General features: G+C 39.5%; 2 protein-coding genes across 7 annotated transcripts in view; one reads left to right on the top strand and one right to left on the bottom strand.

The window, feature by feature from the left end:
* The window catches only part of arl6ip1 (ADP ribosylation factor like GTPase 6 interacting protein 1), a 14152-nt gene extending 8010 nt beyond the window's left edge, over positions 1-6142 (bottom strand). The window contains exons 1-3 of the mRNA XM_015385891.1: positions 5985-6142; positions 3390-3523; positions 1300-1419 (exon numbers count right to left, since the gene is read on the bottom strand). Coding sequence (XP_015241377.1) covers positions 1300-1419; positions 3390-3523; positions 5985-6020 — 290 coding nt within the window. The 5' untranslated portion in view covers positions 6021-6142. The remainder of the gene's footprint in view (positions 1-1299; positions 1420-3389; positions 3524-5984) is intronic.
* A 1246-nt stretch (positions 6143-7388) lies between these two features.
* LOC107091769 (serine/arginine repetitive matrix protein 2-like) lies at positions 7389-24578 on the top strand. Of its 6 annotated transcripts, XM_015385919.1 has the most exons (15): positions 7389-7580; positions 9572-9823; positions 9942-10037; positions 12119-12304; positions 12386-12469; positions 12552-12620; positions 12714-12740; positions 12838-12954; positions 13452-13680; positions 16737-18712; positions 18746-18907; positions 19910-20554; positions 20638-20712; positions 22482-22589; positions 24195-24578. In XM_015385919.1, the coding sequence occupies exons 2-15, from the start codon at positions 9576-9578 to the stop codon at positions 24241-24243; spliced, it is 4071 nt and encodes a 1356-aa protein (XP_015241405.1). In that variant the 5' UTR covers positions 7389-7580; positions 9572-9575; the 3' UTR covers positions 24244-24578. The 6 variants fall into 6 exon arrangements, with proteins under 6 accessions (XP_015241405.1, XP_015241401.1, XP_015241402.1 ...); XM_015385915.1 differs by having other exon boundaries at positions 12555-12620; positions 16737-18907; XM_015385916.1 differs by having other exon boundaries at positions 13455-13680; positions 16737-18907.
* Positions 24579-24759: the final 181 nt, after the last annotated feature.

The raw sequence follows: 24759 nt of genomic DNA, 5'->3' as shown, positions 1-24759 counted from the left end.
GGACAAGCCTAATTCCTGCTCCAAGTGGGTCACGGTCAGCTACAGGCATGTTTTAGAGTCTCTATACCCCAGTTAACGATTATTGATTTTTAAATTAGTTGATGTTTTTTTTAAACAATCGATTAATCCCATTAATTGTTTTAGCCCTAACCAAGAGCAGTTCATGTTTCCCTCCACTAAAAAAGATCCATGTAAAAACTGATTAAATTTTCCCAGTATAACTTGGTCCCAGTCTACAGTATCAAAAGCTGCTTTTATTAAAATGGTGTCACTGTGCTCAGCAGGCCAACCAGCAGGTCTGACCAGAACCTCACTGAGAATCTAAGACGTAAAGCAAAACGTCAGTCATTTCAATGGACGTCTGCATTTTATTGCCCCACCACTGAAACAAACACCATAATTAGGGAACATTCTATTCAGAAACGTATTACTTTGAGCATTTAGAGGATAGATTACAGCTGAACTCATTCTAAGGAACAATTTTATACTGCATTAGGTTCCTGATAAGGGACCACATGTCTGCTGCTGCAGGTCACGCTCTGCTGATGGAGGGCTAAATATCAACAGGCTAGAGACGACAGCTGAAGGATGAATGTCCAGGAGATTGAAACTCTATCCTCTCTTGGGTGACTTGGTTTTCATCCTTTAATGCACACACAGCTAAACGGCAGCTCAGTACCAACAGTACCGACAAGCAGAGATGCTGTACAGGGCTGATTTAATGTGAAAATATTAAATAGAGATAAACTGATCAAATACCTGGATCGGATATCAGCTGATATTAGCTAATTAGCTGGATCAGATATTGGTTTGATATTTGATGGAGATCCAATCCAGTGCACTTTACATGGAACTGTTATTTCATTTTGTCGCTTATTTGTTACTAAATAATATAAAGTACACATACATCTGTGTAATTTGTTACAGTTTTTTAACAGTGTTTATGTTAAGGCTAAAGCCTACACTCACATGGCAAGATGTACGGTTTATTCATTCAGAGTCGGATCGGATTGTATCGGCTGATATGCTCAGCCCAGGTATTGGACTGGAAAAAACTGGATCAGTGCACCCCTATTAAATACGGCAGACATTCCTACTGCAACTCTTCCCTTCTGTCGTAGTTTATCTGGTCATCAGTCCAACTTAGCGGGTGAAAATTTTAACAGTAAACATTTTAGTCTTCCTCGAACAGTGGGCCACTTCAACCCTAAAAAGGGAATCTTAGAAATTCTTTTACAAACTATAGAGAACACCTAACCTTTACTCAAAGAAATCCCTGCTGATCCTTCAAGCTCTTACCACTTATTGGAGCCAAACACTTTTAAAGCGAGGGTGGGCACAAAGTAATCAGCCAGGCAGACTAGCATGACGGTGCAGGAGACTCCAGTCAGCACGGAGGGGTCCAGGTAGTAAATCAGCCTGAGGAGCAAACAGGTAGTGATTAACAGGAATATCGGCACACCCTGAAAAGGCATAAATGGAACCGGTGCATCAGTTTAACATCAATGCAACTCAAAAGAAAACTGAAAGCGAGCCAACAATAGGCAGACATACCGCTGCCTGTTATCAGATAGACTTTCCCCCCTTATTCTTTAACCCTTTCCGGATTAGCATTCCAATACAAAAATGCTTTTAACCGCTTTCAATTGAATGTATAATTCATGGGGCTAAATGAAACTGCTAACATTTAAAATTGTTAGTTTTTTAACCTACATTATGATTTTATTATGTTATATTTCCTTTATAATACTGATGAGAATATAGATGCCTGACTCATTGCTTGCTTGTCCAAAGTTTGCTGAAGCAGCACTTTACTGTTACCGACTTACTGTAAAGCGCTTACTTCTACTCGCTCGCATGGATCTCTGTGCTACAAGCCTCTCTTCCTTTCTGCATGGTGAAAAAAATGCAACCTAAAGGGCCAGAATGTGTCTTAGTCTTGTTAAATTGTCATGTAACCAAAACTAGTTATAACCACTTGCATTTGAAACCTGACAGTTTAACTAAACACTAAATGTTCAGTTGTTTTAATTGTTCTTAGATTGATTATTGGTAAAGTGTTGCTTATGACAGGGAAAAATTGTCATAACTTGAAAATGTTTTAATTTCTTTCAACATCCTCATAGCGACTAAGAAACCACAAGTAATGACTGAAAAAGAGAACTAGTCAGCAGGAATGTCTGCAGAGCACACGGACTAACCTAAAGCCAATAAAGAAAAAACAATCAACCGGAGTTCTGAAAACCCCAAAAACAGGAGAAATAAAGATTTTCTCTATGGAGCCAACTGTGCCAGACATGTTTTTATGACAGAGCTACAGCTGCTCAGGGAACACTCTGAAGTTTACCGCTTAGCTCTGCAGTTATAGAGGAAGAGATAGACCGGTACATCGGCCAGCAGAAATGTAGGTTCTCTTTTCTTTTTTTACGCTTTACCCGATACGTACATTTATTAACTGATTCATTAGCACATTCAGCAGCTGTATCTAAAGATCGCTTATGGCACACGCGTTTGCAGCCCAATTTTTTCTTGGTGCTTTCTTTGATTTTTTTTAAGGTTTCCTTTTTTTTAATTAACACTTCTGCATTTGACTTGGGGCTGTAACAAACAATTATTTTACTGATAGATTATTCTATAGATTATTCTCACGATTTAAAAAAAAATAAAAAAAAATCCTTCTGCAGATTGTTTACTTATTGCTAAGGCTTCATATATGAATATCTGGAATACATAAATAATAAAATAAAAGATGGCTCTGTAGTGAAAATGGCCAGACAGAACATTTGCCTGAAAGGATTTTCACTGGAAAAACAATCTAGAAATAAGTGAAAATTCCTTAAATTAAGTGCATTTACCCTTAATTTGAGTAGGTAAATTAGATAGTTTGCCAATGGAATGAGTATTTTTACTCTTAAAATAAGATAATTAGATAACATGCACTTGAAATAAGACAATGCAATTGTCTTTTTTTATTTTAAGTGTAGATTGTCTTGTTCCATTGGCAAAATGTCTCTTTTACCTCCTTAATCCAAGAACAATTGCACTTATTTTAAGAAAAATAACGACTTATCTAGATTTAGATTTTTTTCCAGTGCAAATGGACGTCCAATCAGTCAAAATATCGTTACAGCGCTACTTACATTGATGTCAAAATAATCAGCATTGGCCTTAAAAAAAAATAGCTATTGAGGTTAAAAGAAGGTGATGGAAACAGAAAAAATATCTCAACTTTACAAAGTAACAACCTCCTCTACAGCTAAATGAACATCATGCCTTAAATTCCAACTAAACATGTAGATATTAAAGACTTCTTAAAAATCCAGTATCTAAATGTTAGACATGTTCTATTAAATGTTAAACATGTGAAACCGTCTATCCGCTGGACTCACAGGAAGATCAAAGTGGAGGCACCAATCAGGGCTCCAGGGAACCAGGGCTGCTCCCAGCGCAGGACCCGATCTCCGGCTAGGATCACTTCCCTCCAACCCTGCAGTTGCTCTTCCAGCTGGGCCGTTTCCTGAGCCTAAATACAAACATTAAAACATTTTTACTTTCATTTAACCCACATATTATAAATACACACTTTTAAATAACATGACCTAACTTAAAAACAAGCGATGCAGATAGAAGATGCAATATCCACTAGGAGAAAAAAAAATGAATCGGATAGATTACAAAAATAACCGTTGTGGGTTTAGGTCATAGTTTACAAAGCAATCAAGCATAGTAATACAATGCTGATTAAAGCAGGAGGTGTTTGCAGGTACATAGTTACAGCTGAAGCTAATTTCCACCAAACATCTATGTGGGCTTTCTACATAGCTCTAACCTGAAGCTTTGGAAATGTCTGTTAAACTACTGAAAATGTTTGGCTCCATGTCGATTTATTCCTGTTGCACTTTCTACCCAACTTTTCCCTTCCACTCAGCTTAGCAAGGCTTTCATAACCATTTCCTCAGCAATGACCTTTTGCCTCGTGGAAGGCATCAGTGGTTTTCTACAAGCCAAGAGTCACGGCAACAATCATCCCCAAATGTAATGTTTTTTTTTTTTTAGTGGTGATGCAATATTAAAAACAGACCTTTGGTCCTTATAGCTGTAAGCCAAAACAATCAGATAAAAACTAAATATTTGAAATGCATCACTGCATAAAATGACCAGACATGGTTTTTTTTCCAAATTTGTAAAGAGACTTGGTGAATAATATCATTTAAAATTAGTTGTCAAACGCATTCTGAGGCCACATCTAAATCCAGAGTTTCTAACAAGCTACTAATCAATTTGTAAATGATTCTTTATCAGCTGCTTTCAGTTGTTAAAAGACAACATTTGAAAAAATTCAGCCATTTTCATCATAAAAGCAAGACAAACAGCCCTATTCAGGGTTACACGATCTTAGCAGTTTAGATTGCAAAGAAGTTCCTATTTCTGAGGCGTCAGTTCCATCTGAGGCTATTGGTTCACTAAAGAGCACTAAAAAATTGACATTTCTGGCAGTTAATTTACAAATCTGAAAATGTGTCCCCCCCCCCCCTACCTGACCTCTAACCCATAGGGACCAGTCCTTTCATTTCTGCATTTGCTCTCCTTGCACCGACTCACTGGAAGAAGTGTCTTATTATAGGTTTGTTGATGGAACACAGTTCAGCTTCCTGAAGATTAGCAATCAGATGCAACCAAGTTTCATTTTGACCCAACAGTTAAACAGATGCGCCAATTTTTGCCCAAATGAGAACTGGAGCAAGACGGCACAAGTTTCTTGGCAAAAAATACTCCAAAAAACTGTGTACTGGAAAGCCAGGGATTGTGTTGGAAAAACGGTGTTTGCATTTGAGGGGTTTAATCATTTCCATCTAAAAAAGAAAACCTTAGAAAAACTGATCGGGTGAACTCTTGTTACAGAACGTGCAGTGGCGGTTCTAGACCAAATCTACCAGGGGGCCATCGTGTTTCATGGGGGCAGAGAAAAGCATAAAAAATAACAATAAAATCAGGGCTAGGGATTCAAATATATTGAGAGATGCATGAAGTGAAATTTCTATTCAATTAGGTTTAATTAAAATTATGTGTCTTATTAGGTCAATATACATTCAGAATTTGGGAATTCTACATATTTTTTTACTTAATGTATGTAAAATTACCGTTTTCTATAAACTCTTAATTAAAATGGAAGAAAAAAAAAATTATGAATTCAGCTGTAAAAATTAGAGCTACTTGTTTAAAAAAAAAAACATTTAGCAGATGCAAACTGGGATCTTATCTCAATCCCACTGAAGCCATCATCTTATTATTTTTAAAATAATTAGTAAAACAGATTTTATAAGGGAAAAAAAAGTAATAGATCCAAATCAGCTATCAGTAACTATGAATGTTCCAGCGCAGATCATCATTAGAATTTCTTGGAGTATTATGTCTTCAGTACAGGGGCCAGGACATGATCTACAGGGGCACTGGCCCCCGTTGGCCCTGTCTAGAACCGGCCATGCGTGTGTGTGTGTATTTGTGATAAAAATGGGCTGGAGAGCTGATTATTAGTCTAAAGTTGTGTTCTTGGGTGTGACGCCCTTAAGGGATAACTAAGCAACGATTAAAAAAACACAACAATAAACCAAACTAAAACAAAAAGCCTTCACATTTCGAAATCGAACTATAGAAAAGTAAACCTGTAAAACTGAACCAACTCGATATGAATGGTATCAGTAAACTGTGAGTCAGTTTGGTCAGCGAGAGGATGTCTGCTGCTGAAGATAAACCCATCAAGCTGCTGTTAAAAACCACCACAGTACTGCGGCTGATTGATCGATAATGATCTAGGCTTATCCTCAAAGAGTCACTGAAAATAAAACACTGTCACAATTTAAGCCAGTTGAAAAAACCTAAGATCAGCTTCCTAAGCGCGAGAACATGATACGCTAGTAGCGGCTAACTGCTAACGCTGTCAGATACAAGAGCCGATTAAAGATAAAGAAAGGAAGCATACTTACTAAGACATTTGCGCTTTTGTTGTCGCTTTCAGCCATTGTCACTAAAGTGAGGCGTTCGCGTTTGGGAAGTGAACTTTTTTTAGGTTCTTTTCGAAGGAAACGACCAGCAAGCCCGGGGATTACAACACCCTCCACCTGCTGCAACAGCGTCTCTAACGGTCGAACTGACGCAGAAAAGCTTTATTTGACTGCGTCACACCCTCTTCCCCTTTGCATCATGGGAAATGGTGTTTTATATGTTCGAAAAGGATCAGTTCAATCTCAGCACGTTTTGATCATACAAGGTGAAATAGTACATTATTTAAAATGGGAAAACATCCAACAGGAAATTGTGTATTTTGTTTTCAAGAAGAGACAGTAAAACATGTTTTGTTAGACTGTTCTAAATATTCTGTTGAGAGGAGGGAATTAGTTAGTCGAATACAAGAAAATAGATAGATACAAGATATTTTGGATAAACTTTCTACTTCTAAATGTTTTTTTATTTTTTATTTAATGAATTACCTTAAGAAAACGAAATTGAAAGAATATAAGATTTGTTAACTTAATTATTATAATTTTATTATTTTTTGTTTTTTTTGTTTTGTGGGAGAATTTATACATAGCATCCCGATCCACATGCCATTCCAGTAGATGGCAGTAATGCACTTCAACGAGTTGTTTGCCAACCACCATGAAAAAAGAAGAAGAATTTAAAATCTGTGATCAGAAAGCATGTTTTTTTTTTACGTTACCTTTTTTCTTCGTCTACAACCATAGTCCATGTACGTATAAAACGCCTTTTTCGACATTGTTCTATATTTTTGCCTCAAAATCATGATAAATTATTTTTTATGACATGTATTATATACGGAAGAGGATCAGGGCAACTTAAAAATTAAAAAAGTGAACTGATTTTTAAATTTAATTTCAGTTTAATATGGGAAAACAAGTCAGAATTCTGAGATGAAAGTCAGAATTCTGAGAAAAAAAAGTCAGAATCCTGAATTCCCCCCCCCCCATATTAAACTGAAATTAAATTAAAAAATCAATTAACTTTTTTTTTTCCCAGTGGCCCTATTCTTTCGTAATAATAAGAATACATTCATATGAATTTTCCGTCTGTGTGAAGATATACAATGGGAATACAATTAACTAGCAAGCTCTTGAATCTAATCTATTAACTTTATGTTCCTTCTGGAAACGTGAAGCTGCAGAAAGATGTAAAAGAAATGATGAACACATCCATTCTTCTAACTGGGCTTATTTTCAGTATGTTCTATCAAGTCTGAATTTGTCAAAATTTGTTTGCTGAATCATTTTTTTTTCTTTTTAAACTACAAAATAAAAATAAAAAAATTTATTTAAAAAATTCCCTCCGCACCTGAACGCCGCAGTTTGAACGCCTAATCTTACGTCTGACGTAGGCAGTTTTCATCGTGTAGCTGCAAAGCGGAGCTGTTAGCTGAAGCTAGCAGCGGTTTCTTTAATTTTTCAACACTTTTGAAGAAACGGTTGTTGTTGAGTCTTTTTTTGGGGTTCGGTTGTACGAGAAATAATCAAATACCTGACAGTAAACCAACCCGTTTTATTCGTTCTCCTGGAGAAAGAGCGCTGGTACGTAATGATTACGTTAGCTAGCTTAGGTGGTAATAATAGTTTCTAGGGCCTGTTTCTTAATTTACCAAAATCCAGCTTAAACGTAAACATCTGTTGGCTGTTTAGATAATTGTTCGACAAGGATGATAAATATGAGTTTAAGGTCAATTTCGTTTTGAGTGAGATAACTTTTATCAACGTTATTCACTAAAACCAACTCAGACAGGCCTGATTTGTCGCACGTGTTAAAGCGCTACAAATAGCTCTGTTTTTCTGACATAAATTTGAATTAGTGGTTAGATTGTCCGTTGGGAACAATAAGATGGAGTGAAATGTCATTAGATGCTTGAAATGTTAAGGACCACACCACACAAAGGAAACCGTCAAACAAAATGTCTCCCGGAGTTATTGGCACCTGGGTTGGTGGAGATGTCGTTTCACTCTTTTATTAGTTCTGAACCTTAATCAGCAAAAGTCTTTGAACTAAAGTTTATGATGGAAGGGTGGGGAAAGTTTTCTATGGATACTGTGTACGGTGTATCGCATAGTTTTGTGTTGAGGACATTATTTGTCAAAATGCTTGATTTCTTCTTGATGTTTGCCGTTTAAAAAATAGCCTTTGTGAGAATTTATGTGACTTTTGTATTGTGTGTATTTTGAATAAGTAGAAATTTATTTGAATAAATCAAAGTATGTTGAGTCCAAATACAAACAAATGGCGTGAAGACTGGTTGTAAAGGAATAAAACTTTCTGGGTTTGGCAAAAACTTGAGCAGCAACATTTTCAAATGGGAAATAAAAGCTATTAAATCTGAAAGTTACACAATGGGTTATAAGATAATCTAAAACCATGCATTGTTAGTCCTGGAGGTATTATTACAAAGGTATATTTGTCGTATTTTTTAAAGATATTTGGATTAATCAAAAAACTAAATAATAAAACTAGCATCTCCTAATTGCAATGACCATAAGTTTTTTTAAGTCTCCATTAGTGTTAACCTTTGGCAACAAGTCTCATAATCTTTTAATTTACTAAACATTTTATTTTAAATTTAAAGATTAATTCCATGGAGAAAAAGGGAAATGGTAATTTTGGTGTTAACTGTATGCTGATGGTGAATTAATGTGACCAAAACTTTATTATAAACTTTATTTACTGAAATAAAATTTTGTAGGCGTTTCAGTTAAACATTCAACAGATGACCTTTGATTAATATTTTCATTGCCCTTTTTATTCGGTCTAAAAAAAAGATCACATGGATCACAGCTTTTAAAACTGTGACAAAGACTTTTCAACATTCAAATGAAAAACAGTTTATTTTTTAAAGTAGAGATTAGAAGGGATGCATTTCTTACTAGAAAGATTTTTTTTTTTTTTTATGGAAATCAGGCCTTGACCATGTTAAGTATTGATCTTGTGTATTAGACCAATTAATTTTCATTATACAGATACCTGAAATCATTAGCAACATGCCATCAGGTTGATTTCTTTTTTCCTTGTTTTAAAGTCGTCAAATTTTACTTCTTGTTTTAGTGGTAAGCTGTAACTTTGTTGTTAACTGTAATTTTTAAAAACAAAGAAGGAACAAATGTTGTTTTAAATTTCTTATAAGAAACTCCGCAAACTGAAACCTGCAATAGCAAAAAAGAAACGTTTGAGGGTCTTGCGCCTCAGAATTGGATGGGAAAAAAATGTCTGCTTTTTACTTAATTACAGTGACATTCCTGTTCATAGACTAAAATAGATTGGCATTGACGTTCTTACTTGACTGGAATAGAATAAATAAGAGATTGACATAGAATACATTTCTAATGGGTTGAGACCAGTTAGTTTTGATGAACTATGATAGAACTTAAATAAAACCAAATGTCTTCTTGTTGTTTATGTATGTTCTTAATTGAAATCATGGAACCACATCTGATAATAGCAGATTTGATGTAAAAACAATACATAACTGGTTAACATTTTTTCTTTTTTGTTACATTTTTCTTTCTCCATTTAAATCCAGAGCCATGTACAATGGTATTGGCCTGACAACTCCCCGGGGCAGCGGCACCAATGGCTACGTGCAGCGCAACCTGTCGAGCCTGCGGGTCAAGAGGCCACGAGATGAGCGTGGAGGCGAGCGGGATGAGAAGGACCGTGAGCGACTGGAGAGTCAGCTCAATCGGCAGCCCAACGCCGACATCCTGGAGCACCAGCGCAAGAGACAGCTGGAGGTCAAATGTGCCGAACTGCAGGACATGATGGAGGAGCAAGGGTAAAAGATAAAACAGAAAAGCTTTAACCCACAATGAACATATCCTGTTTTAACACCTTTCATTGATTTCATGTTCAATGGGGAGTAAATTCAGATTTGTGTATCTTCTGCTGTTCAGATATTCTGCTGAGGAGATTGAGGAGAAGGTGAACAGTTTCCGCATGATGCTGAAGGAGAAGGAGGAACCGCCTCCTGCCGCTGCTCAGAAACCAACGTAAGTATGACACTATTTATGTACACAACCTTTATTTATGTAGTCTCTCTGTAAAAAAGGAAAATAATAATACTAAAAATAATAATGTTGGCTTGGATTCATGTTAAAGCCATGTCGTACAAAGTACTTTTTAAACTTTTTAAACAGCATCAGCTACCAGAGGTTGCGTGCAACAGGACTGTTTTGTTCACTTGCAGTCAGTTTCTGTGAATGAACTGGGTCAGTTTCTGCAGGGATGTGTTTTCATATATAATGTTTTCATTATGTATAGAAATATGCAAGAAAGATAAACAGTTTCAGTAGGTTTTCCTCCTTTAATGTGATCCAGAATTCTGATGACTCTATTAAGAACGTATTTAAATCTCTTAGAGCAGGGGTCTACAAACCCAAACTGTTTAAAGAGCCATTTTGGACCAAAACATTTCACATACCTGCATCAGAGCGCTACCTGTTTGATCTGTGGACGGTTTTTTCATGCTTGAAACAGAAGTTCTGCAATTGTATTCTTTCTCTCTCTCACGCACAATTGTGATCAGCAGCATATTTTTAACTTCCCTGGAAATGCCTTTACACATTACAATTTTTATTATTTTTACAAAATCTTGTGCCAAAGCAAAAATGCAGACAATCCATCCGCATTGATAATGAAAGCAAATAATTTGGTCCATTCTTCTAGGAATCCTCTGTTCTCATCGGTTACCTTCCTTTTTTTTTTTCCTTTGAGATCCATGGCCAAAGACACGCCCGCCGTTTTCTTTGCCTGGTACCGTGCCATGCTGGGTCATGTTGCAGGCTTTCACCACTGATCTCTATGGCAATGACACACATTTTTGTTGAAATAAATGTTTACATATATTGTTTAAATGTATTTATAATACAAATGTTTACAGCATTGGAAAACACAACGAATGTCTGTTTGACCTCCTGCACACCATATTAAAATAAATAAACCAAAAAATAAATTTTTCATAAATTAAAAACCTCCAGGGAGCCGCAATTGGGGCGCTAAAGAGCCACAGGTTGCCAACTCCTGTCTCAGAGGGATGAAAACTGAAACAATGTCTCCGCTTAAGTGTTCACACAGACCTATAAATATGGCTATACTCACAGTTGAAGTATTGATTTGTCTCAAATTTACTCCCAAGTTGTTCAAATTACAGGATTGTCAATAAACCTAAAGTGACATTAAAGGAATAAACAAAGAAAACTTCCAAATTCAGAAACCATTTTGCTCATTTGAAGTTTTCCTAACACATGCAAGGGAAGTGTTTATTCATGTTCGATAAAATAAATGCCCCATTTCCACTACCCCTCTGAAACCGATAACATTCAGGAACTGGATAGCGTCCTCCGCCCAAATTTCAATGAGAGCCTCGGTCTCTACATCGTCCCAGGTTGCACCACACTCCTTTGATTCCATTTCTTGTTAATAGGCCCAGAAGAAGTTGGTGTTTTGAACAAAAAAGGTGGGAGTAAGATTGTAAAGAGAATTGTAAGAGAATTAACCAACTTCAGGTGTGAACTTCTGGTTTTGTAAACATTGTGGCGCCCTGCAGTAAGGTAGCTCTTTAACTTAGGGCGTAAGTCATGGTTGAGGGATTTCTTTCATTATTCCCCCTAAATGCCAGTCAGAAACTTACTGTTTTATTTTTCTTAAAGATAAAAGATGAACACAGGCTTCATCTTATGGCACAACCACGGATCTTGCCAAGTCAAGATTGATTGATTGACTTTAAGATGTGCTTTACTGATTGCAGCCTACCAAAAAGGACTGAATGGTTTACTAACATATAAGATTAAAGTGTGTACATTGATAAATCCAGATTATTTTAGAGTTTAATTTATTGTTTACTCCCTAACAGACTTTTTATTATGTTGGAAGTATTAATTTAGAAAATTCAAAATATTTTGTCTTGGTCTCGTTTGTTTTTAATAAAAGTTCCAGTGTTTAAACAGTGATGTGTAGATATATTATACAGCAGGAGGGAAACAAGATTAAATTATATTGCAATTTTTTTTTTTTCTCCGGCAGAGGGATGCCAAACCTTATTTGCTCATCAATCTGTTTTGTCCCATTTCAGTGTGACAGAGACGCACGCCCTAGCTGCAGCCAACCAGCAGAAGAACGACCGTCTTCGTGCTGCCTTTGGTATTTCCAGCGATTACGTGGATGGCTCGTCTTTCCACGCCGACCGCAAGGAGAAGGAGAAGGAAAAGAGAGAGCAGGAACGTCTGGAGAGGGAACGGCAGCAGCAGCAGAAATATACGTGAGCAAGACCTATGGATCTTAACTGCTAAACGGGTCCCCCATTTTTACCACTGGGTTATAATGTCTCTGTGTTCGGCAGCTTGGTGGAAGTTTCTGATGACTCCGATTCTCCTCCAAAGAAGCGCAGTCGGAAGAAGAAAAAGAAAAACAAGAACAGAGACAGGTGAGTTAATAACACTGATTTAATAAAAGGGAATGGATACTTATGAAGGGGCCATCTGACATCTTTTGGATTGATTTTAAAGCAGTTCAGACAGTTCGTCCCCATCTCCTCGCAAAGAGAAGAAGAAATCCAAAAAGAAGAAAAAGAAACGGTAACCCTTTAACACATTTCCTGTATAGATTTTATATTTCTCCTGCTGTACGTAATTATCTGGCGATACTTAATCTGACTCTCTTTGTTCCAGGGAGGTATCTGAAGACGAAGATGACAGGTTTGTGTTTTTGAGCTAATAAACATCTATTATATCAATTATGTTCATCGGGTTTATCTTTGAATTCGTGTTTAATGTTCCATCCTTTGAATTTTAGTTCCTCGGATGAGAAGCAGAAAGTCTCAAAGAAGAAAAGAAAAAACAGTGGAAGTTCTAGTTCTGCGAAAGCCAAAACTGGGCGAGGCAGAAGCGTCTCCTCTAGCTCAGATCGGAGGTAATCTCAAATATCTTCAGGACCACATCTTGGCGCCAGACACTTTAAAACAATATCACTTTTCTTATTACATCGAAGGCTCTTGATAATGAAAAGTTTGTTTTAGTTGACAAACATTTAGCATAATTTTTTTCTCCATCTAAAAGTTTTCATTAAAAAGCATTTCATTTACTCAGGAAGTTTGAAAAGGGAAAGTCTTATAGATTAATTACATATTACATTATTCCTTTTTATAGTCAAAAAAAGAAAATTTACATTAAATAAGAGCAGTAAAAAATTCTGAGAATAATCATTACAGTTAGCAAAAAAAGGCTTAAATCGATTGATGTTTTCTAATTATTGTAATTAATCAAGAGGCACCTCTGTTGATAAAGAGCATCCTGAAATATAAGAATGTCTGACTTTTCTACAGACCAGACGATAAACTACCCAAATAGTAGATAAATATTGTTGAATATGTTTATATAAAATATATTTATATTTTTTTTAACTCTTAGCAGCAGCCAGTCTCCACCATCAAGAGGTCATCTAAAAGACCAAGCTGCAAAAAATGCTGAACGTAGGAAGGAGAGGTCACCAGTCAGGAGGCGACAAGAGTCTGAGGACCGCAGCCCCCAGAGGAGGCAGCAGGTTTCCGAGGAGCGCAGCCCCCAGAGGAGGCGGCGGGGGTCTGAGGAGCGCAGCCCCCCACGTCGAGTAGAAGAAGGGGTGAGCCTGCATTCACTGGTACAATAGTAATCATTCACTTTCAGATAGCCTGTTTCTATTGTACTGCCTTGAATCCTTCAACTGAATCACTTTGTCTCCACCATCTCCACTGAGCTGTCGTCTGCTTCAGTAAACCAAAATTTTAGATTGTGGAGGATTTGAGGCATGCTGCCACACGCTGTGTCTCATATGGGGTGTTAAAATGTCTGAACACACGAGGCAGAAGATCAGCGCAGTGTTTGAGGGTGGATGGGGAAATATGGAAAGGTCCATCTGCTCTGCAAGGTTTCTGCCTCTTTAAAAGCTTAACTTCTCTTTTAAATGGCGAAGGGAGGGGGTAGAGTGGGCTAACTCCGAGGACTAGATGGTCCTCACAGAAGATGGTGAATAGATGACTCAAACCAGTGGTAGAACTGGTTTAACTCATGTGCGGGTGATTGCATGAAGTGGCTTGTACCTTGTATTCTGTATGAACCCCAGCCAGACAGATGTGGTGTGCAGCCTGTTGTAACATCCTTGCTAAACCTCTATTTTAATTACCTGGACAAGCCTCTGAAAATAAGGAGGCTGCAGCCGATCACAAAAATCAGCATCTACCAATCGCAGCATCAAATGCATAAATTCTTCATTATTAGGTATCCACATTATATATAAAAGTTTTATGTATTGACCACTATTCTATGATGGAGGCAGGAGAGATGTAACCTGGCACAAATCAGATTGATGCATGTAGTTCATTTTGAATTCTACTAAAGGGAGGGGCGACGAATTGTACTGAAATATTTGTGGTACGTCTCGCATGTCGAACTTTTAGCCAATCACAACAGCAGTAGCACCTGTGACTTTTCACATTCTTGATTTGGTTCACAACTAGCTGAGTTAACTGATAAATCAAATTCTTACCAAATCCAGTCAAGAGGGAAGTGCAAAAATCATTCCCATCCACAAAGGCAAAAATGGCATCTTTTTGCTAATTTTTCAAAAAGAAATCGTAGGTATTTTATGAAGCAATATAAGTGCCTTGTGCCCTGTTTGAGCACGCAGGAACCAATCCGCTCAACTCACTGTCCTCGCCCTCCGTTCCATCTCTGCGTGCGCTCGACCTGCTCTTTCCGCTTCATAGCTGCACGCTCAGCTGTTTTTCCGCTTGTTCGACTCCGTCTCTGTGCTTGCGACTACATAAATGTATGTAAGTGAACCACACCATCAGCCAGTCACGCTCAGCTTCTTTTCATCCAATTAAAGTATTCCTTCCAAATACTACATCTGGTTTAATGAAAATTTGCCCGATAGGAGGATGGGTGGTGTCCGCTGCCTGAACAGTTGCGTTTGAACGAATATAACGCTAAACTAGAATCAGAGCAAAGTAAACTTCTCAATTGAAGGCTATCGGTCACACAACAGAACATAGGAATAGAGCTGCTGAGAGAGAATTCAACAGTATTAAATCTATGGTACGGAAATGGAGGAAGCAAGAAAATGACCTGCACCGATCATTGGCAGTATGCCTTATAATCCAGTGCGTCCAATAGTGCAGATGATGTGGTACCAAGAACTGATCAAAACAGAAGTCTTTGATTAAAAATCTATAACAGTAAAATGAAAAGGTGGATACTTTAGTGAAGTTTAAACTGGAATAATTAAAATATGATGTTTGGAATATTCGTCCAAATAGAAATCCTATGCAGGGCTCAATGTTAACCATCGCCCGGAGCAAGTAGTTTTACTTTTCAGGAGAGTACAAATTTCATTGCATTTGCCCGCAAGTGCAATGATCACAAAAAAAAATAAAAAATGATCACTCAAAATTACTTTAAAATCATCGACATTCACTGAAAACAACCCACAAGCGTTGCCGGCGCCATCTTTGTTGTTTTGTACACATTCTCACGTGATTTGAAAAAGCCGCGTGATTTTCCTCTAGATCAGGGGTGCTCAAGTCCATTCCTCAAGAGCTACTATCCTGCAACTTTTTGATGCAACCATTTTTAACACACCTGAATCAAATGAGTGGCTCGTTACCATGCCTCTGTTGGGCTAAATCAGGTTAGATTCAGGTGTGCTAGAGAAGAGATGCATCTAAAAGTCACAGGATGGTAGCTCTTGAGGACTGGACTTGGGCACCCCTGCTCTAGATGGCATGATTCAGCTCTTGGGGAGAGAATTCTGCAGAGCAGCAGCTGGATGATTAAGTTAATCTATACTATAATACACGCCAGATTAAAAATGATCAGTCAGGGATTAGGATAATAATATAATAATAATAATAATAGAAATATTTACATGGTGTGCATACAATTATTATTATCATATGGCAGTCTTCTGTACAGTGGTCATACATTAAACATTGTCATTACATTTTTTTCTCTTAGACATTTGAGTGGTGCATTTAAATGTTATAGAGCTAAACATGTTAAATTGGTGAGTAGTAGTAGTGTAAGTTTTTAACCTGCTTTTTTTTAGATTTTTAACATTACAATTAATATTTTTCCAAGCACAGAACAGTTTAAAGTTTAGTTTGAAAAGAATGTGCAGGAAGGATTGAAAAGCATGTTAACACGGTAATGTAGGCTGGAGTTCATTATCTGACGCATGCAGATACACACCAGGAACCTGGAAACTTACTGAATTATAAAAAACATTTAAAAAACAAACATGTTTCATTTATATATATACAAAAATGAATATTAGGAACTATATTTATCAAACATTATACTGGGCAAGGAAAAATTGTTTCTGGGCAAATGAAATGTGAAAGTAGGGCAAGTGGTAAAAATCCTTAACGTCCTTCCCTGCTATGTACTTTACCCCCAAAAACTATCACTCGGGTACAAGGAAAATCTAAGCTCTTACCTCTTCATTAGGGTCTTGTTCTACCCAGAGGATCTGCTTTTCTCGTGTAACATTTAGTGAGGATTTATTTGGCTGCTTATGACTCAAACTCTCCTGGGAATTACCAAAGTGAAAACATACCTGATTTCCTAGTTTTGCAACATGTAGGGTAAAAATGTTTGGAAGGATGATTTCAAACCATTTGAAAGTTCTTTTTTTTTTCTTCTTCTTTTTTTACACAGAGGAGGCCTAATTCTGAAAGGGAAAAGGAGCAACGTAGGGAGACGGAAAAGACCAAACGGAGACATGACTCCTCATCCCCCTCTCCTTCTCCAGAAAAAGAGAAAAACATTGATGGAGGGAGAGAAAGAAGATCTAGAAGCAAACAAAGGGAACGGGACAAGGGCCAGACTAGGAACATGGAGATGGATACAAGAAAGCAGTCCAGAAATGCAGAGTTGGACAAGAGGAGGCGATCCAGGAGTGTAGAGATGGATAAACGTGAACCAAATAGAAGCAGTGACTCTGAGAAAGGGAGGCGGTCAAGGAGTATAGAGATTAGGAACAAAGGAAAGGAGAGCCCCTTTCAGAGGATTAGGCGGGACCCCTCTTCATCATCTTCTTCTCCTCCACCTCAAAAAGACACAAGGGGGGAAAGAAGCAGAATCCCTGAGCGCGAAAAAGACAGAAACAAACTGCAAAGAACAGCAAGACACGATTCTTCATCTCCTTCCCCTTCTCCTGAAAAGGAGAGGACAAGGAAAGGAAGGAGTAGAGATAAAGAACGTGCAACTGAAAAAGACATTCAGTCAACGTTGCGCACACGAAGTGAAAGAGACATTAAAGAGGCTGAAAATCTGGATAGACGACCCTCTCCTCCCCAGGAGCGAGGGGACATAAGGGGCGGCCGTCTGGCTCGTGACTCCCCTTCGCCCAAGCGCTGTCAGTCCTTTACCAATGGAAGCCAGCTTGAGAGGGAGCATGAGCGAAGACAAGAAACAAACAAGGAAAGATCAACAGACAGGTACTTAAATAAACAGAGGGAAGAAAGTGGAGAAAAAAGGAGAAAGGAAGCTCAGGTCCAGTCATCGGTAGAGGATAGGAGAGACGGGTCAAAGCCTTCGGAAAGATCACGGAGCGATCCACAGGAGAAGTTGAAAAGCCCAGTGAAAGAGAAAAGGCGAGAGGACAAAATAAAACAACCCGAGAAACGACGCGAAAGCAGCAGCAGTGGCAGCGGCAGCAGTAGCAGTGACAGTGACAGCTCATCATCATCTTCCTCTTCGTCTTCATCATCCTCTTCTTCATCATCTTCTTCTGAAGATGAAGGCAACTCCAATAAAGTTGCGTCACCGGAGCGGGAAAGAAATGTTCCCAGGAAAAGCACTGCATCCGCCATTGGAGCTGCTGTTGAACGGTTTCTGGCCAACGGGAAGAAGGAAGGCTCTCTCTCAGCTTCGGAAGTTGATGGAGCCAGACGTCCCCTCAGAGACCGGGAACCAGAATGGGACAAACCTGAACGTGAAAGACCTCCTCTCAAAGAACCCACAGAAGATGGTTCTCCACAGGGAAAGGGAAAAGAGCGTTACAGTCCCACTCAGGTAGAGAGCCGCAGCCCATCCCCCTCCCCACCCAGCAGACCAGAAAACAGCAGAGGCAGAAGGTACTCTCCTGAGACCAAAACCAGTGACAGGGAAAGGGCAAAAGACGAGGACGCCACCAAGAAGACCACAAGATCTAGCCCCACTGAAAGTTCACCGTTTCCTCCACAGAGGACCTCCACCGTCCCACCAGCCACCCGAACACCACCAAGGCAGTATCAAGAACCCCCACCACGGTCCAGAAGACCGTCCCCTCCTTTAGCCCCGAGAGAATGGGAGAGGGGAGGGAGAAGGAGCAGGTCCAGAAGTGCCAGGAGGCGCAGCAGGAGCCCGAGGAGACGCAGTGGATCTAGGCCTACAAGTCTAAGGAGGCGTAGCGGGTCTAGACCCAGAAGTCCCAGGAGGCGTAGCCGGTCTAGACCCAGAAGTCCTAGAAGGCGTAGTGGGTCTAGACCCAGAAGTCCGAGAAGACGCAGCCGGTCTAGGCCCAGAAGTCCCAGGAGGCGAAGTGGTTCTCGCCCCAGAAATCTGAGGAGACGCAGCGGTTCTCGTCCCAGGAGGCGCAGCGGTTCTCGTCCTAGAAGTCCAAGAAGGCGCAGCGGTTCTCGTCCCAGGAGGCGCAGCGGTTCTCGTCCCAGAAGTCCCAGGAGGCGCAGCGGATCTAGGTCGAGAAATCTGAGAAGGCGCAGTGGGTCCAGGCCCATATCCAGACCTAAAAGTCCAAGAAGGCGCACAAGATCAAGGTCCAGGAGTCCAAGGAAGCGCAGCAGATCCACTTCAAGAATCCTCAGAAGGCCAAGTCCCCCCAGCAGGTAATAGAGGAATGTCATCAACATGTTGTCTATACTTTATATGTTGTTATGAATGAAAATCAACTCTCATATTATTAAACTTGGATTTTATATTAATATCTATATTGTAGCAACAAAACTAAACAATATAAGTTTTGGTGATGGCCGTACAAAGGCTCTGTCATTGTGAGCAAATTGTAAAACCATTCTGTAACCGTTTTTATGCTCTTACCATATAGACCTTCTATGTTCCAACTGAACAGCCAGGCCACATACTCCACAGTCTGCAATCAGATGTCCTTAATGCATTTTTCTGAATGTAGCACCAAGCTAACCATAAGCAAAAGCTGGCAGCAGCCACTTTTAAGCACCCACAGTGGCTCGGCTGCTCCTTCCACTTCACTTACTGCTGTGTGAAGAATCAACTTAAAGGCTGACTCATTTTCTTATATTTTTGTAAAGCTAGGAGGCAAACTCATCTGATGTTGTCAGAGCAGTTTGGGAAATGAAGGCATTTGTCACAGGAAATGCCCAGAAACGTGCAATACATGCATTATGCACACAGTCCGCTCAAGTCAGCTAGCATAGGCTGTTCAGCACAACTAAGGCCATTTCCCCGATAGGAACTGAAGGAAACCAGAACTGACCAAATAAAACAAATATGACATTTTAAGGAAGGATAATGCAATTTTAGGGTCTGGAGGAAAAATGTAATGCTAGTCCTGGAATTGGGACTTTCTCTTAGAATTGCATTTATGTCAAATTCTTGTCATTCGGATTCATTGAGACGGCACTTAAGTAAGATAGTGTTCTCTGCATACTTATGGCAATGAAATAGCTTTTGTAACAAAGTATCTTTTCATTTGTATAATAGTACTTGATTTGAATCATAAATATGACTCCACTTGCCCATTTCAAAAGCTAAACCACAAATGGGAAGTTAATCATTCCTGCGTATAATCTGTGGTAATTAATACATTGAAAGGATGAAGCTGAAATTGTTAACTTCCTTTTCGTCTCCAGGCCGCGTCAATCTCCGTCTCCACTGAGGCGAAGGAGGAGCAGTCGCTCCCTCTCTACAGAGAGGCAAAGGGAGCGTGACAGAGGCCGGCAGAGGGACGAGCAACAGCCTGCAAAGGCAGTCTCCCCACCCCAAAGATCCTCCTCATCTTCATCTTCCTCTAGCTCCTCCTCCTCCTCATCGTCCGCCTCTCCCTCACCACCTAGAGCGGTGAAAGATGCAAAAGCTGCTGCAGAGAGGGACCAGAGTCCGGTTCAGGACGAAGGAAAGCCAAAGAGCCGTCCTTCCTCATCACAGGCCCCATCCAGGGACTCCTCCCATGCTGCAGCGTCAGGCAGGAGAAGCTCGCCATCAGATTCACAACGATCTGATGAAATCCCCCCAAGGTCCTCAGCTGTCAGCCAATCAGATGGCAGGCGGGCGCCTCAGGGTCCGACCAGAACCTCGTCGTCACCAACTGCCCACCAGGAGGCGGAGAAAGCTGTCAGGAAAGAAACCACTGTAAACGGGAAGGAGAAGGCCAGCAGGAGCAGCAGCTCTAGCTCCTCTTCGTCATCCTCCTCTTCATCATCATCATCCTCCTCGTCTTCATCATCGTCATCCTCATCTTCAGATAGCTCTGACTCTGAAGGGGAGGGAGGAAAAGGGTGAGCAGCATGGCTGAATGGGTCGTGTGTTTCAGAGAAAGCTGCTGGGCTTCCTAATGAAACGGTTTCCTTCTTTCCAACAGGAAGGCGGTGAAAGCCCAAAGCTCCAATTCCTCCTCTTCCTCATCCAGTGATGAAAAGGAAACAAAGAAAAAGAGGTAATATTAGAATTAAAATCAGTTTCATATATACTGTCTGTTCAGCGTCTGTCATCTGTCCCATTTCAATCCAGCCATTTTATAACTACCTATAAACCATTTCCTTCCTTTGCTTCCTGTCTTGCAAAATGTCATTTTATTGTACTGACCTGGGTTAAAATATTTAGATCATTTTCTGTAGGATGATTTAGCATTTAAAAATAAGTCTCTCTTCATGTTTGTTTCTTTATTTAGGGGTGCAGTTGGAGATCTTTTCTGATGCTTTTTTTTTTTTAGCATGTGGCTTAAAGATCTTTCCCCACAGCTGCTTAGCGAGCAGTGATATAGAAAGTCAGGAAGTGAAAATAAAATGAATGGTCCCCGCTACAGCGAGAAATCAACGAATAACCCCAACCAATGACAAAAGACGGTCTGTTGTATACGATTGGTTCCTGAGACGCCTATCATGGTCGTCTGCTTGTCCCTTTCCTCTGGGTGCGTACCCTGACACATGAACGAATCGACCCCCCCAATGCTCATGCAGGATGCCATGGCTGGAAGCTAGCCACTGTTATGCTACGTTCACACCTAAAGCAGCAAGAGCAGCAAAAACGTTTCATTTTTTTATGCTTGTGCAAGTTTAGTTCTGATGCACGGCTGAAACATCTTTGCTAAATGTGTTCTGAAAAGGAGGAGACTTTTTTTGGGAGGGTGGTCGACTGCTGGGCCGCTGAATGTACCGGACCTCAGCAGAGAGCCATGAGCCGGAGGAGGGGGGGCTGGGGACCAGAAAGGCAGGCAGGGGGAAGCACGGGGCCGCCGTTGTCCAGGGTACCGTTACCGGGTCCGGTTTGGTCGCTCCGTCCCCCGCTGGCTCCTGGTCTGGACTACGTGCTGCGCTGTAGTCGAACAAAATCCCGGACGATTTTAAAATTCCCCGCGGACATTTTTTTAGGTCTGAAAAGTGGGACATTTGCTGCTCCAGTTGCGCGGTGGAAAACGTTGGACTGATGCGCGTTGAGTGGAGCTACCCTATCCTTTCTTTGCCTGTAACAATGGCAGCTATAGTTGCTGTAATCAGTAGTTTGAATCTATTTTGAAGTGAGAAAGTCCACCTGAAAACATCGTCAGTGCATTTGATCCAGATTACCATCCTGCCCTTAAATACTATTTCTGGCGGAGCCGCTCAGACCCCCGTACATCCGCGATGCGTTGTCACTATGAATCCCATTCAACAGCAGCCTCTGGCCCGGTCGCTTCTTTGCGGTTTGCCGCTGTGGCTGGAAGGCGTTTTTCATGTCCGTAGTTCAAACTTCAGGCACCAGGATAATAACAGTGAACATGTTTTGCTGGCAGATTGCTGCATTTTAAGTTAATTTAGGCGTTAAAATGCAGCAATCTGCCAGCAAAACATGTTCACTGTTATTATCCTGGTGCCTGAAGTTTGAACTAAGGACATGAAAAACGCCTTCCAGCCACAGCGGCAAACCGCAAAGAGGCGAGTTAATTTAGGCGTTAATAAACTGTTTCAGAGGAGTGATCATAGCTCTCTGCATCATCAGCACTGCCTGTCTCCCTGCCAGCAGCTGCTCAGACGCTGCAGACAGTATGTGAGTTTGTGTTTTGAAGGCGTGGTTTCGAGGGGTGGTCTGAAGGAAGTGGAATGGTTGTGCATGTTCAAAAATATAGCCTGACTGAGCCGTTTTTCCAAGATCTCCTACTTCACCTTTAAGTCAATTATTTGAGTTGGAATCCAGCAGTAACTTAAAGTGTTGTGTTTTTACTCGCAGCCCTGCGCGGCCTCACCGCGTTCCGGCCGATTCTCTGCGGGATTCACGTTCTCTCAGCTATTCTCCTCCCAGACACATCCGACCTGCTCGCTCCTCACCTACTAGAAGGTGTGTATCCGCTCCTCATTTTTCTTTCAAGCATCCATAAATGCAGCTCTTTCCTTTTCAGGCTGCAATGAGTGATGTATTTTTCAGCCGTTCAGCTCTGACTCAAGAATCACTTAAACATAAAATGTTTCCTACACTACAGAAGAACCTATATGTTGTTGAAGTTTATTTTCATTTAATCTTTAAACTCTTTTTTTTTAAATAGCTATCCCCCCATTTTTGTAGTTTAGCCTCTTAGAAATCCCAAATAACAGTTTGACAGGAAAATTGGACTTCAGCTCCAACAGGGTGATTTAGACGATACATAAAAAAAAAAAAACATAGCAGTAACTAGCTTAAATCTAAATAAAATGCCTCTTTGCTCAGACTCAATAAGGCCTCAGATCTTGTAGGTTTTTAGTCCCTTCTTCAAATTAAAATGCAAAGCATTACGTCCTGCATAGATCTATGCATCCATAAAAACAAATGCTGCAAACTTTGCAAAACCAGCTTTTTATTATAATTTTTTTATCCTAGGGATAATCTTAATGTGAAATGTTGATGCTATAAACGAATAAAGTTAACAACTTGTAGCCCACTAGTAACAGGTCTTTCTATTGGAGAGCAGCTGTAAATTGAGTGCTTTATTATTTTAAGACAAAATTATAAAGTTAACATTTAAAATGGTTTAAGCATCTCATATTAGCAATAAGCATTGCTAACATTGCTAAAATATGCAAATCCATCATGGTCAATGTTGAAATTAAAAGATTACATGAATAACATGGAATATTTCTTGTTTGTTTAGCCTTACTTTTATTTTGAACATTAATTTAGTTTCTGTACAGCACTTTATTGCAGCTGCTATTGTTTTATAAGTTCTTTATAAATAAAGGAGTAGTTCCTGTTATTTACTGAAGGTTTAGTTCTGTCTGTTTGCATGCAGCCTGAATGAATCACAATAACATGTCCTGGTTTATCCCAGAAAATACTTTTATTTCCTACATTTCTGACTTAATTTAAATCACACTAGTGATGCTAAGAAACAGCTTAAATATCCATCTAAATGGAGGAAGTTTCAATATTAAATGTGTTATCTTAATCTGATAGTCTTTATTATGATGTATTCACTCGCTGATAAACATTTGATTTTTGTGGGTTTTTTTCCATTTTGGTTATTAAAATCACCGGCTAAGTTCTCTGCTTCTTTTTCAAAAATAACCAAAGCATTTTTGTAAAAAAGTATTGCCACTGGCTCAATTTTCTTATGAAATTAATATGTGATGAACGTCAGAGCAGTGAGTTGTAAAGGAGAGTGTAAACCAGGCTTAAAATAATGTTAGGAGTAGCTGAGTAGTTATTCAATCTGATGTTCCTCTTCAAGTCTAAATAGAAAACAACTTTAAGGTGCTGTTGATACTTAAACCCTGAGATAACTTATCATCTCTAAAGTAACTCCTAATGATTTTAATCTGTTTATCCTGGTTTTGATTTAGTTTCACCCGTTGTTTTTATTCTGTATAAAGACATCTTTATTCTACCGTGTCAGGGTGTTCGGTCTCTGCGTTAGCTGGATGCTCGTCTGTAAGTTGGATTGTAGATTTCATTGGTGTGTTTGTTCATCAGGAGCAGAGTGTCGCCAAGATCCTCGTCAAGCAGCAGGCGAAGAAAATGATCTGAATATCAGGAACACGTCCCTCCTTCTTCTGCTTTCTTGGAGCCAGCAGGCAGTAGATGTGAGATTTTTGGAGAACTCCAGACGCAGTAACATTTTTCTTTTTTTTGTTTTTGTTTTAAGCCGAGACGTTGCAGGCTGCTCTTTGTATTGATGAGCTGATATAACACTCTGTTCCTGTGCTGAATGTCCTGTCCTTCCTGTAGATATGAGCTGTCCGTATTTCGGTTGTTATTGTGTAACAGGTAAATGATTCCATGCAATGTGAGCAGAAACTGAAACTGGGCTAATTTCTTTGGTGAAAATGATTGATCGTAATAATAAAAGTAATTGTACATTTTATTTGAGTGGTTGTTTGATTTTTCTTTTTTTTCTTTTTCTATATACTGAGGAGCATTAAAATTGAATCAGTTATGTTAGGATTCTAAAAAACTCATCTGTCCATGTTGGTTTGAAACTAAAAGCTAAGTCTTTATCTTTAGGTGTCTTTCTTTTTAAGAAGAATAAATCACATCA

The sequence above is a fragment of the Cyprinodon variegatus genome, unplaced genomic scaffold (genome assembly GCF_000732505.1).
Source record: "Cyprinodon variegatus isolate N-32 unplaced genomic scaffold, C_variegatus-1.0 Scaffold351, whole genome shotgun sequence".
NCBI lineage: Eukaryota > Metazoa > Chordata > Actinopteri > Cyprinodontiformes > Cyprinodontidae > Cyprinodon > Cyprinodon variegatus.
Note: the sequence above shows the minus strand (reverse complement) of the source record. Positions and strands in the feature narration are given on the sequence as shown.

Bases quoted from the DNA above. Each gene is read 5' to 3' on its own strand.
- LOC107091769 (XM_015385914.1), top strand. From the start codon at position 9,576: ATGTACAATGGTATTGGCCTGACAACTCCCCGGGGCAGCGGCACCAAT. The intron at 10,038-12,118 runs GTAAGTATGACA...GTCCCATTTCAG, and splicing joins GCCGCTGCTCAGAAACCAAC to TGTGACAGAGACGCACGCCC. The intron at 12,955-13,451 runs GTAATCTCAAAT...TTTAACTCTTAG, and splicing joins TCCTCTAGCTCAGATCGGAG to CAGCAGCCAGTCTCCACCAT.